The following is a 12394-nucleotide window of genomic DNA, read 5'->3' as shown; positions in this document are numbered from 1 at the left end:
GTGGACCGGTTTTCTTGCTTTCCCAAATATTGTGCAAATTTCCTCATAGAAAAGTATGCTATTCCTTTTTTAAACAGCCTATTTTCCCCATAGGTTAAAGCATGAACAGGCACATGGGGGGGGGGGATTTGTGCATTTTCACATGTGCGAATTTGTGCAACCGCTCATTTGCACAAATGCAAATTTGCACAAATTTGGAAACAAATCCAATTCCGGCAATGGGTGGACGCAGGACGAAAGGTGCATGACAATGCACGAAGCACAAGTGAAACAGATTTTACACAATCTGTACATCCCTAACCAGAGGGCATTTTGCCCAGGATCCCTCAATTTTTGAGTGAGACCTGCCACCATCTTGGACTCCCAATGCCAAATGTCCGGCCTTGCCTTTTGGGAGTCAGGGATTCTGCCTAGTACTGACTCAGCTCCCATTCAAAAGTGCCACCTGCAGGGTAGGCAGATGTCTGAGGGGAGGCACTGAGTGAATGGTGGCGGGGGCATGATGGCACTGGCATGCTAGGCAGGAGCCCGCTGGCTGTGGTAGTGGGATAGATATCAAACCCAGCGAGGCCTGCTGGGGTGTGTGGGACTCAGCATTTGCCCCAGCATGCTGAGTGCTGACACCAGGCCTGCTCCCTTGCTGCTTATATGCCTGGCATCTCCTCCCAGAATTCCTCTGTGCAACCACTAGGCTTCCTTCCTTCAAGGTCCTCCTCCTCCTTCTCCTCCTCCTCACTCAGCCTTTGGAACGCCCCCATAGTTGCTAGACCCCACTGAAACAAGCCACCGGATATGGAATTGAAGGCATTGCATGCTCTGCTCATGCCCTGCTCTTGACCCACCCACTGACATCAGAGCACTGATGCAAGTGAAGCAGATCTCTACAAGGGCAGGGACGAGGGTGAGAACTGAGATCAGATCTTCCCCCAGGGTTGGAGCTCTGCCTCCCACATTGGAGTGGGAGTTCCAGTCTATCCTATGGTCCCTAGGACACTATCCCAGGGCCTAAAGGACTGTAGCCTATATGTACACACCATGGTGTCTGAAAAAGGCTGCTATGTCAGATCTTCAAAAGGTATGTGGCAGTCCCCTCAGTTTCTCTAGCTCAATGCTTATGTATTCAAATGGAGAACCCGATTTAATTTTATTACAGGCTTGATTCCCCTGTATCCCTTTTTTTAATCAAAACCCCACCCCATATTGATTAAATTGGTGTGATTGAGGGGAAACTCCCAAGGCAGGCCTTTTACACTGTAAATCTTGTGTCAGCCACCACAAAATTGTAAAAATGCATTTTGCTACACATACAAACCATGAAAAAGACATGGGGGTTAGGGTTGGCTCTTCTGAGGTTCCAGCTCTCTTTGACTCTTGCAAAACATTAATTCTGAGCACTTGAAACAATTCAAAACGTCTCCCTGTGGTTTTTGCCTCTCCGATATTGGGAAAAAAATGAACATAGGTTACATTCAGCTACAAGCACTACTTAAATAATTAAATTTCCTTTCATAAGCAATGGCTTCAATAATGGTAATAATATTTACAGAACTAAAAAAAATGTTTCTCAAAACCCAGCACTTGGGAAACGACTTCTAAGTCCCGTGCAAACCCATAAACACCACGGGGTTCTCCCAACTCCTGATCTTGCATTATAGTGTTCATTTCCTTCAATTGAAATACGCAGGATGAATTATTGGCTCAGTACAGACAGGGCCTTGGAACTGAATCCCCTCCATTTCTTCCGTAAGTGAATGTAGTTCTTGTAAGAAGTGCCCAAGTAACAAATGGGATGCAATTCCACTGCCAATTCCATGCAGCCTAAATTACAGGCAATTCCCTCATATTTCCCCAACATGAGATGGCTGCAGTTCTGTTCACACTTGTCTGGGAGTAAGACCCACTGAATTCAGTAGAACTTACTTCTAAGGAAGCATGCAAAGGACTGTAATGTGTGGCCCTTTTCAAAAGTGAGATTTGTGTCAGATTTTGAATTCCCCATGTTTGTGATTCAAATGAACTTCCTCGTCCTCCTCCTCCTCCTCTTCTTCTTCCTCTTCCTCTTCCTCTTCCTCTTCTTCTTCTTCTTCTTCATTAACCATATTGTATGTCACTGCAAAAAGCCTCAAAGCAACTTAGGATGCAGTCCTATGGGTTATACCCTGGATGCTCGTAAGCCCCCAGACTCAGAGGCTTATGAGTATCCTGTGCAGAGAGGGAAGTGCCTTGTGTATCCCACGCTGCATTTTAGCTAGACAGGCTATTTCACCTGTCTAGCAGAGGCTTTGGGAAGGAGGAGTAAAGGAGGCCAGGTCAGCGATAGGAAAAGGCATAAGCCAGCTCCCCTGGCCTCTTCCCCTCCCTACTCTCAGGAACACCTCCTTTCCCCCATCTCCATACTCAGTTTACTGAGCAAGGAGGGGCAGCCAGCAGGGTTCTCTCCACACTGCTGGGGAGGGGGAGGAGGTGGGGAGCACGGTTTCCTGGCTCTGTGCTTGGAGCCCTGTCTTCAGGCTCAGAGCCAGAAACTGAAAAATCCTATGTCCCCAGATGCTGTCTAAGGGACATAGGATTGCTCCCTCCCACACACAAATAGAGAAATCCATAATTAATTTAACAGAAAAGCAAATTAATCTAAACCATAACCAGCACGAGGATACCAATAAAAAACCAAACACCATGAACACATCATCTAAAACCAATACAATGCGAAAATTGTTCATCCACAAAACTCCCCCCGCCCGCTGCCCCCTCATAACCTAGAATGAACACCGCAAAACCAGCCCCTAACAATTGGGCCATTGTTGTTGTTGTTCAGTCATTCAGTCGTGTCCGACTCTTCGTGACCCCGTGGACCACAGCACGCCAGACCTTCCTGTCCTCCGCTCTCTCTCGGAGTGTGCTCAAGTCCATATTCATTGCATCGGTCATGCTATCTAGCCATCTCATCCTCTGCCGTCCCCTTCTCCTTTTGCCTTCAATCTTTCCCAGCATCAGGGTCTTTTCCAGAGAGTTTTCTCTTCGCATTAGGTGATCTGGGCCATTACTAAGGTCTAAATGCCTGGAAAAAAGAAGTGTATCTTTGCCTGGTGCCAAGAAGATGGCAGTGTCACTGCCAGGTGAGTTCCTTGGGGAAAGTGTTCCATGACATGGGTTTTTCCACAGAAAAGGACCTACGTTGGCTGGAAAGTATATTCTTTTTAAAAACAATCTCCCCCATTTTCTATCCTTCATGAACAATGTTCCCAAGTGATGCATGCTAAGGGCTAGCCATGCATGCATCAAAGGGGTGGCAAAGTTTACCTGTCTCCTGAGAAACCTGTACGAGGGTCAAGAAGCAACAGTAAGAACCAGACATGGAACAACCGATTGGTTCAAAATTGGGAAAGGAGTACGACAAGGCTGCATATTGTCACCCTGCTTATTTAACTTATATGCAGAGTACATCATGAGAAACGCCGGATTGGATGAATCACAGGTCGGAATTAAGATTGCCGGGAGAATTATCAACAACCTCCGATATGCAGACGATACCACCCTAATGGCAGAAAGCGAAGAGGATCTCAAGGGCCTCTTGTTGGGGGTGAAAGAGGAGAGTGCAAAAGCTGGTTTGAAACTCAACATTAAAAAAACTAAGATCATGGCATCTGGCCCCATCACTTCCTGGCATATAGAAGGGGAAGAAATGGAAGCAGTGACAGATTTTACTTTCCTGGGCTCCAAGATCACGCAGATGGTGACTGTAGCCATGAAATTAAAAGACGCTTGCTCCTTGGGAGGAAAGCTATGGCAAACCTAGACAGCATAGTAAGAAGCAGAGACATCACCTTGCCGACAAAGGTCCGTCTAATCAAAGCTATGGTTTTCCCAGTAGTAATGTATGGCTGTGAGAGCTGGACTATAAGGAAGGCTGAGCGCCGAAGAATTGATGCTTTCGAACTGTGGTGCTGGAGAAGACTCTTACGAGTCCCCTGGACTGCAAGGAGGTCAAATCAGTCCATCCTCAAGGAAATCAACCCTGAGTGCTCATTGGAAGGACAGATACTGAAGCTGAAGCGCAAATATTTTGGCCACCTAATGCGAAGAGAAAACTCTCTGGAAAAGACCCTGATGCTGGGAAAGACTGAAGGCAAAAGGAGAAGGGGACAGCAGAGGATGAGATGGCTAGATAGCATCACTGATGCAACGAATATGAACTTGAGCACGCTCCGGGAGAGAGCGCAGGACAGGAAGGCCTGGCGTGCTATGGTCCATGGGGTCACGAAGAGTCGGACATGACTGAACGACTGAACAACAAGCATTATTTAAATGGAACAAAGTGTAATCGGGCATGTGTGTTAAAAAAAAAAAAAGCAATGCATTTATGTCATACAGGAAACTACTTTTGACACTCGAGTGAGTTGGGCTTTTTTTAAAGGTATGTGGAATGGTACCTGTTGTTTTAAGAGAAAATCTCTTTCTGGGTGTATGGAACCCTTTAGGCAGGGCAAATGTCTCACCCTACAACCCTACTCTGGGTTGTGAGTAGGGATGTACGGATTTGGTTAAATCCATTCTGTCTGTGTTTCATGGATTGTCAGGCATCTTTTGTTCCATCGTCTACTCATTGATGGAGCAGGGTTTTTTTAGGGATTACGAGAACTTTGTTCTACTTCTGCTGGTGTGCATTAGCACTAGGGATACCAGAGAAATTAGAGATGGGCTAAAATGAGCTCTGATTTCTAAGAATCCACAATTTCTGTGGAATCCACTGTGGGCCGGCCCCTTCATGCCGTGCAGAGTCCATGGACTTTTGGACCTTTCTTTTTTTTTTTTTTCCTTTCCTGAAATTTATGCAGATTGATTCATACAAAAATATACATATTTCTGCTGAGACTGGAAAACATACACAGAGAAAAGTTGAATGGAATGGTGTACAGTACACTAAATATTACATACTAGCATAAATTACATAATTACAGTGTTGCGAACCCTCTTACGGAATTATTTGTGTATTTTCCACATAACGAAAAAAAAACAAATCCCTCTGTGAACAGACGTTGGAATCATAGAATAGTAGGGTTGGAAGGGGCCTACAAGGCCATCGAGTCCAACCCCCTGCTCAATGCAGGAATCCAAGTCAGAGCATCCCTGACAGATGGCTGTCCAGCCTCGTCTTGAATGCCTCCAGTGTGGGAGAGACCACCACCTCCCTAGGTAATTGGTTCCATTGTCGTATTGCTCTAACAGTCAGGAAGTTTTTCCCAATGTTCAGCCGGAATCTGGCTTCCTGTAACTTTAGCCCACTATTCCATGTCCTGCACTCTGGGATGATCAAGAAGAGATCCTGGCCTTCCTCTCTGTGACAACCTTTCAAGTACTTGAAGAGTGCTATCCTATCTCCCCTCAGTCTTCTCTTCTCAAGGCTAAACATGCCCAATTCTTTCAGTCTCTCTCATAGGGCTTTGTTTCCAGTCCCCTGATCATCTTCGCTGCCCTCCTCTGAACCTTCTCCAGTTTGTCTGCATCCTTCTTAAAGTGCGGTGCCTAGAACTGGACACAGTAGTCCAGATGAGGCCTAACCAGTGCTGAGTAAAGCAGAACTAGTACTTCCCAGGATTTGGAAGCTATGCTTCTATAATGCAGCCCAAAATAGCATTGGCCTTTTTTGCAGCCACATCACATTGTTGTCTCAACAATTCCAAGATCCTTCTCTCTTGTAGGGTTGTTGAGCGACGTATTCCCCATCTTGTAACTGCATTTGGTTTCTTTTTCCTAGGTGCAGAACTTGGCATTTATCCCTATTACATTTCATTCTGTTGTTTTCTGCCCAGCGCTGCAGCCTGTCAAGATCACTTTGAATTCTGTTTCTGTCATCCAGGGTATTAGCTATCCCACCCAATTCTGTGTCATCTGCAAATTTGATCAGCATTCCCTGCCCCTCCTCATCCAAGTCATTAATAAAAATGTTGAAGAGCACTGGGCCCAGGACTGAGCCCTGCAGAATGAATGACACTGGGATGGATGTCACAAAATCCAGACATCCCTAATTAGTGCTATTGCAAATTCGTGAAAATCATCCTCCCCCCAGTAAAAAACAAAAAAACAAAACAGAGGTGTGCAAGTCTGTGGAATCCACGCAACTTGGAAAAAGCCAATGTGCTGCAGAACCTGCAGGTCAGAGTCACAGAAATCTGAGCTCATTTGAATCCATTGCAGATTTCTCCATCCCTGGTTGTAGGCTATATTGCAGTGGTTAGAATGTTGACTTGGGTGCCGGAAATCCAAATTCAAATCTCTGTCTGGCCAGAAGCTCGTTGGGTACCCTTGGCAAATCTCCAGCCCAGTGCGTTTGGGCCCCCTATGCTACGGATTGCAGGAACTGGACTTGCGACATGGCTGATATCCACTGAGGTACGGCTGTGCAGGGTACACCAGTGCCTGTCACGGTTTGTGCAATTGCAGCCACTGAAAATAAGGCCACCTGGGTAGCGCCAATGGTGGTGACCGTGTGCTCACCACCCAGCTACCCCTTCCACAGGCAATGGCGGCCCTGCATAGTCCAGTGGGGTGTCTACATTGCATGGGAGTCTAAACACCTGTGAACCAGGCCACTGCCTTGCATCTGGACCTGCCTAATAGGTAGGGATGTCAGGGAATTCCACCATGGACTCCAGTGAGGCCGGATTCTTTAGAATCTGGCCCCGCAGAATCCATGGCAGAATGCCCCCCCCCCGCCACCCCGTGGAATGCCCCCAGGATGGAGCTTACCTGGCTGTGGATACGGCGGCGGCAGCAGCTCCAGCTGGTCTCCCAACCACTGCTGGGCTGCTGCAGACGCAAATGGCGGCAGTTGTAGCGGCCACCATTTGCGCCCCTGCTCTTTGCCGTAATAGGCTACATAAGTATTTACATAGCCTATCACGGCAAAAGGCAGCCACGCAAATGGTGTAGTGGCCGCCATTTGTGTCCCTGCCTTTTGCCGTGATAGGCTACGTAAATATTTATGTAGCTTATCACGGCTTACTGCAAGGACGCAAATGGCGGCCACTATGACAGCAGCCCGGCTGCAGCCGGAACTCCGGCTTTGGCCGGAGCCACCGCAGAGCGGAGCCGGCCAGGGAGGATTCTGGGGGGACAGACGGAGTGCCTCCCCCCACCGCGGATTGCCTGGTACGGAGCCAGGTAAGGTTTTCGTACATCCCTACTAATAGGATAAATAAGGATCATTATATCCACAGAGACACATCTGAGGAGAAGACGAGATAAGCCTGCATAGGCCACCTTGAAGTCCTTGAAGGGGGAGGGTAGAATCCCAAGGTGCTAAGTAAAATATTTCCATACTTCTCCGTTAAGTTAAACGAAAGGGGATTGGTAGTAGCAGCAGTGTGGGATAGGGATGCTGGAGAAATCTGCTGCGGGCTCAAATGCAGCCGGATTCCAAAGAATCCAACCTCTGAAGTCCACAGCAGACTGGCTGCACTTATCTCTGGCTCCAGAGAACTTCCCGCAGGGTGGCTCTCCAGCTTCCTAAAAAACGTGACACGCTAATGGTGGCTACCATTAGCTTATCGCAGGAAGATTACATCCGTCAATGGCGCATTGTACGCCATTTGCAGCTGCAAAGCACTTTTACCTAAATGCAGCTGTATACAACTGTAATTTAGGTAAAAGTAGGTGCTTTACAACTGCAAATGGCGTAAAATATCCCATTGACAGCTGTAATTTTCCTGCGAAAGGCAGCTGCCATTAGCATATCATGTTTTTTAGAAAGCTGGAGAGCTGCTCTGCAAAACTCCGGTGGATGTGGCAGGACTCTGGAGGACTTTGCAGGGCCTCAAGCAGCCTCAATTGCCCCACAGCGGACCCCTCCCTAGACCAGACAGTGGGGGGTTCGTACATCCCTAGTGTTGGATGACCTGTGGCTGCCCAAGTTTCTTCTTTAAAAAAGAAATGGCTTGGATCCAGATTTAGTCATGTTCAGAGCAGATCCCTTGAAATCAATGGGACTTAGGTTAGTTACGACTAAATTAAGTCACCTTGGGTTAGCTCCTGCAAAAGCCAGATGGAAGGGCTCCTTCCATTTACTGCAATGCAGAGCCGGGCAACTTCAGGCCTGGAGGCCAAATCCAGCTCTCCTGGGATCCCAATCCCTCTGGGATTCCCCATAGGACCACACCCCCTTTCATGGCCATGCCCCCCTTCCCCTTTACACTGATCATTTGGCCATGTTCCAGCTTTTGTACAGTACTTTCCCAATTCCAAAAGGATGAAACGCCCCTCCCAAGGCTTAGTTCCTGGCAGGAAGAGCTTTAAGCTAAGATATGCTGGTGGTTTTGATATTTTGGTCCCACCCCTTTTGCCTTTTTTGCCCCACCCCCTTTGCCTTCAGCCTCGCCCACCACTGGAATGTGGCCCTGAGAGCTTCTTCAAAATGGAATCCAGTCTTTGGGCCGAAAGGGGCTCCCCACTTCTGCACTACTGATCAGAGGGAGGCTTTTGTTCCAGTGGAGCTTTGCTGCTGGCTGAATGGGGGAGGAGGCCATCTTTGCCAATTTCCCCTGCCCCTGCAGTCCCCTCTGTCCCCTACAAATGTTCTCTGGAGAGTTGGGGGACACTCTGGAATTGGGGGTGAGGTGGTGCTGGTGGCTGTGGAGGGAGGAGGATGAACTAAGGTTGCGTCCCCACTTTCTGCCAGTGGGAGTGTCCTGAGTGGAACTCTGCTCAGAGATGCTCCTGCCGGTAGACCACCTCTGAGTAGATTTCAGTGGGTCTGCTCTAAGTGAGCCTTGATCCAAGGCCATGAATTTAAAATGGAAAAGGCTGTGAGAACGTTACTGTCTCCTGGTAGTTTCCTTTGACAAAATGACAGCATGACTGGGCTTCGAGTTGTTAGCACTCTCCATGGATGTTTGTGCAAGCCGGTGGTCCAGGTGTCTGTTTGTATAAAGAAGGAAGAGGCATGGTAGGAATTCACAATGAATGACACTTTATTTAAATCAGGGCCCTTCTTCAAACCACTGCAAAATGCCTCCCATCCCCACTGGAATACATTCAAAACAACATCCCCCCCACCTTCCACTCAGGGATTCTGCTTGTTTTATTTGTTTGTGTCAATGGGGCTTACTTCTGAATAGGCCTATATAGGACTTCACTGTGACACGGACTCTTTCTATCAGCAGGAGACGTTTGATCCAGTGGAGCTTTTCCACTGGCAAAACAGGGGAAGTGGTGATGTTTGTCTGTTCCCCCTTTCTGCCGGTGGGAGTGTTCTGAGTGGAACTCCACTCAGGGATGCTCCCCCCAAACTCTGACTCCAACCCAGTGTATCCAAAAGCCACTGGAACGTTACCTGAGCTAAGCTGGCTGGGGAATGCTGGGAGTTGTAGGGCTTTTTCTGTCTAAAAAACCCTTACTGAAGTTTGGCAGCCCAGTCCCACCCTGGAAAGCTGAAGTATTTAAAACCAGCATTCTGTTTGTCACGATTTAAAAACATAAATAAAAAATCCATGTGTTTTCAAGCCATAACTATTGTCCTTCATGTTTTTTCTCTTCCTCTCTTTCAGGCCCCAAGCGGTCTTCCAACTGTTGGAAGCTTTGTCTCCGCACCCACAATGGCACCTTACCCTACAGCAGCCCAGGTGTCCCCTTATATGGCGTACAGTGCTGCTCCTTCTGGTTACGTAGCTAGTCATGGCTGGCAACATGCTGGGGGCACTCCGCTTTCGCCCCACAACTGTGATATCCCTGCATCACTGGCTTTTAAGGGCATGCAGACAGCCAGAGAAGGTAGTCACTCCATCGCAGCCTCTGCACTCTGATATCAGCATTCTGGCAGGACAATTTCAATCCAGCCCACTCTCTGGTCTTCTCACTTTCCCCGTCGCTCCTTCTCACAAATTGACCTTATGGGCTGGTGACATTTCAAACATTTTTCTCCATAACATTTTGTTTTCATGCAGACACGCAGACACACATCATTGGGGTTCAGTATGTTTAAATAAGGGCAGCAAGTGAGAAGTGTGCAGTTGCCCCTTGCACTGTTTTGCAGAAAGAAGATCTTACAACCCTCTGAGGGCTTGTTGGGTGACTGTTTCATTGGTAAAACCACACATATTTATTCTAAACCAACAGGACCTTCTCAAATGTGCAATTGTTTCAGATTTGTGAAAAATCAGTCAAGGAAAATGCTACAATTCAAATCAACAAATGCGACCAAACAGAAGTTCCCTTCTGGATCACTCGATAGTTCTTTTTAAAATAATAATAATAATAATAATTGTACAGACAAGTTTTGGTTAACAGATTACTTTTTTATAGTAACAAATTATAGAACCAAAGGAATACACAGCTCTGTTATTTATCCTGTATTTTATTCTGATTACAAAGAAGGCAGTAATATGTTTGTTTTCTATATGTAAATATGGACTTGGATCATAATTTGTGTTTCCACTACTCAACTAATTTCTGGTGTTTTTTTTTTCTTTTTGTTAAGTGGTGGCATCCTAGTCACTAACTATTTCTTTTCTTGATGATGGCATTTGCCTTAAATGGTTCGAATTTAGACAGTTCTTTTTGTATGTTGTGTGCACAGGCTGGAGGCACCTGCATCACATGAAAAGCATTAGATTCCTTCAGCAGAGAATTTAAAGTGACTAAATCGAAAACCCAGTGTGTTGGATCCAGAGTGTCCCATCTACAAATGGAAGGGCTCTTTCCATTTGTGAAAAGGACTGAGATACAGTAGAGGATCCCACTGGAGGAAGAAGGAGGGAGGGGATTTTTGCCAGTTCCCCAAAGCCACCTCCCACACTCTTCTAGAGGGTCCCCCAAAAGGGAACCCTCTCATGGGAACTTTGGATCCAACCCATTAATTTCAGTAGCACTTCAGTGTGAGTAATGTTCTCTGGATTATGGCTGAATAAGTCTTCTATATGGTACCAGTCTTTAAAATCATAATAGCATCACACTAATATGATAGAGACATGGATGAAAAGGACCTGAACAAAATGGAAGCTTACATTTAATGTGAAATTTTGTGCAGATAGATTTTAATAAGCCAAGGGCAGAATCTACCAGGAAATTCTCCTGCCCAAACAAGGAAGATTGTTCCTTGTGCACCTCCCATTTGTGCAGGAGGTGGGTGATTATGCCCCAAGTTAACAAAACCACTGTGAAAGGAAATTGTACTGTAATTTGTCGATTTACCTGTGTTCAGTAACTCCAGCCCCAAAATTATGTTGTCCAAAAAAAAAAAAAAACCCAATCAAAAACAAGACAAGAAAAAAATGTCTTAAATCCCTGCTTTATTGAATGTAAAAAAAAAAAAGGCTTTTGGTAAAGTTTACATTGTTGTACATAACCATGTTTTACTCATAGGCATATTGGTGGCGGTACTGCAGATATTATTTATAATAACAAAATCTCTCTCTCTCTCTCTCTTTTTTTTTTGTTTTTGCATTTCTGTATCCTTTATCAAGTGTCGTTTCATGGTCACTTGGATTCCGATTGCTCTCTTTTATTCTTTTCTCTTACCAATATAATCTTTTCAAGATGGCCTGTTCTCCTTGGACAATAATAAAGTTGTGAATATAGTTTCAGAAAGCCTCCTCAAGCTTGCAGATGCGTGCTGAAGATTAACCGTGAAAAGGAAAGATTTGAAAATTGACATATTTCCTAGCATTATAAGATATTAATATATTATGTATTTTTGTAAGTCTAGTGCAATACTGTAAAAATACACCATTCAATACAGATTTTGAAAGACTGCTTTAATGAAATTATCTCCACTTCTTCCGAGCCATATTACACATATTGCTGGAACCGCAAGATAAGATCCTGCCTCTTTTATGACCATTTCATGCTTTTATTTTACAATGCCAACAAAAGTAGATTTCTAAAGCAATGTAAAGAAAATAATGTGTGATGTCATGCCGATACTTCCTGGGAAATTTTCCAAAACATTTTCCTGCTGCAATCATTTAGTCATGACATAGGTTGAATTGAGAATATTCGGAAGATGTAATCAGTATGAGCAGACAGAGTTTCTGGGTTACAATTTTCTTTTGGCACAGAGCACCATTACAAGCAATTAACCAGGAACTAAATGCAAGCCTGCTTGAAATGAATGAAGGATGTGCAGTAGTGGTGCTTGACGCACTCCGAAATCTGTGGTGCCCGATCATGGAATCTTTAATCAAACAAAAGTGCTTTCAACCCCAATGGATCATGGGCCATTATTCATTTTGGCTGCAATCTTAGTAAACTCAACAGAATAGTTATTTGGACTTGCACTCTGGAATGAGTGATTTGGGCTGCTATCCTGTGCACACTTACTTGGGAGTAAGTCTCATTGACCTCGGTGGGACTGATATCTGAGTAAATCTGCATAGGATTGCACTGCTAAAATCTAAAATAT

General features: G+C 45.6%; 1 protein-coding gene across 4 annotated transcripts in view; it reads left to right on the top strand.

The window, feature by feature from the left end:
- PAX9 (paired box 9) overlaps window positions 1–12007 on the top strand; it is a 52621-nt gene extending 40614 nt beyond the window's left edge. For 2 of the 4 annotated variants that reach the window (XM_084843347.1, XM_084843355.1), the window contains exon 4: window positions 9543–12007. In XM_084843347.1, coding sequence (XP_084699473.1) covers window positions 9543–9797 — 255 coding nt within the window. In that variant the 3' untranslated portion in view covers window positions 9798–12007. The remainder of the gene's footprint in view (window positions 1–9542) is intronic. The other 2 variants (XM_084843336.1, XM_084843328.1) reach the window with 2 other exon arrangements.
- Window positions 12008–12394: the final 387 nt, after the last annotated feature.

Source organism: Heloderma suspectum, chromosome 1, assembly GCF_057233095.1.
Source record: "Heloderma suspectum isolate Gila_16-S chromosome 1, 16-S_ref, whole genome shotgun sequence".
Lineage (NCBI taxonomy): Eukaryota > Metazoa > Chordata > Lepidosauria > Squamata > Helodermatidae > Heloderma > Heloderma suspectum.
This window is presented reverse-complemented; position numbering and strand designations above follow the sequence as displayed.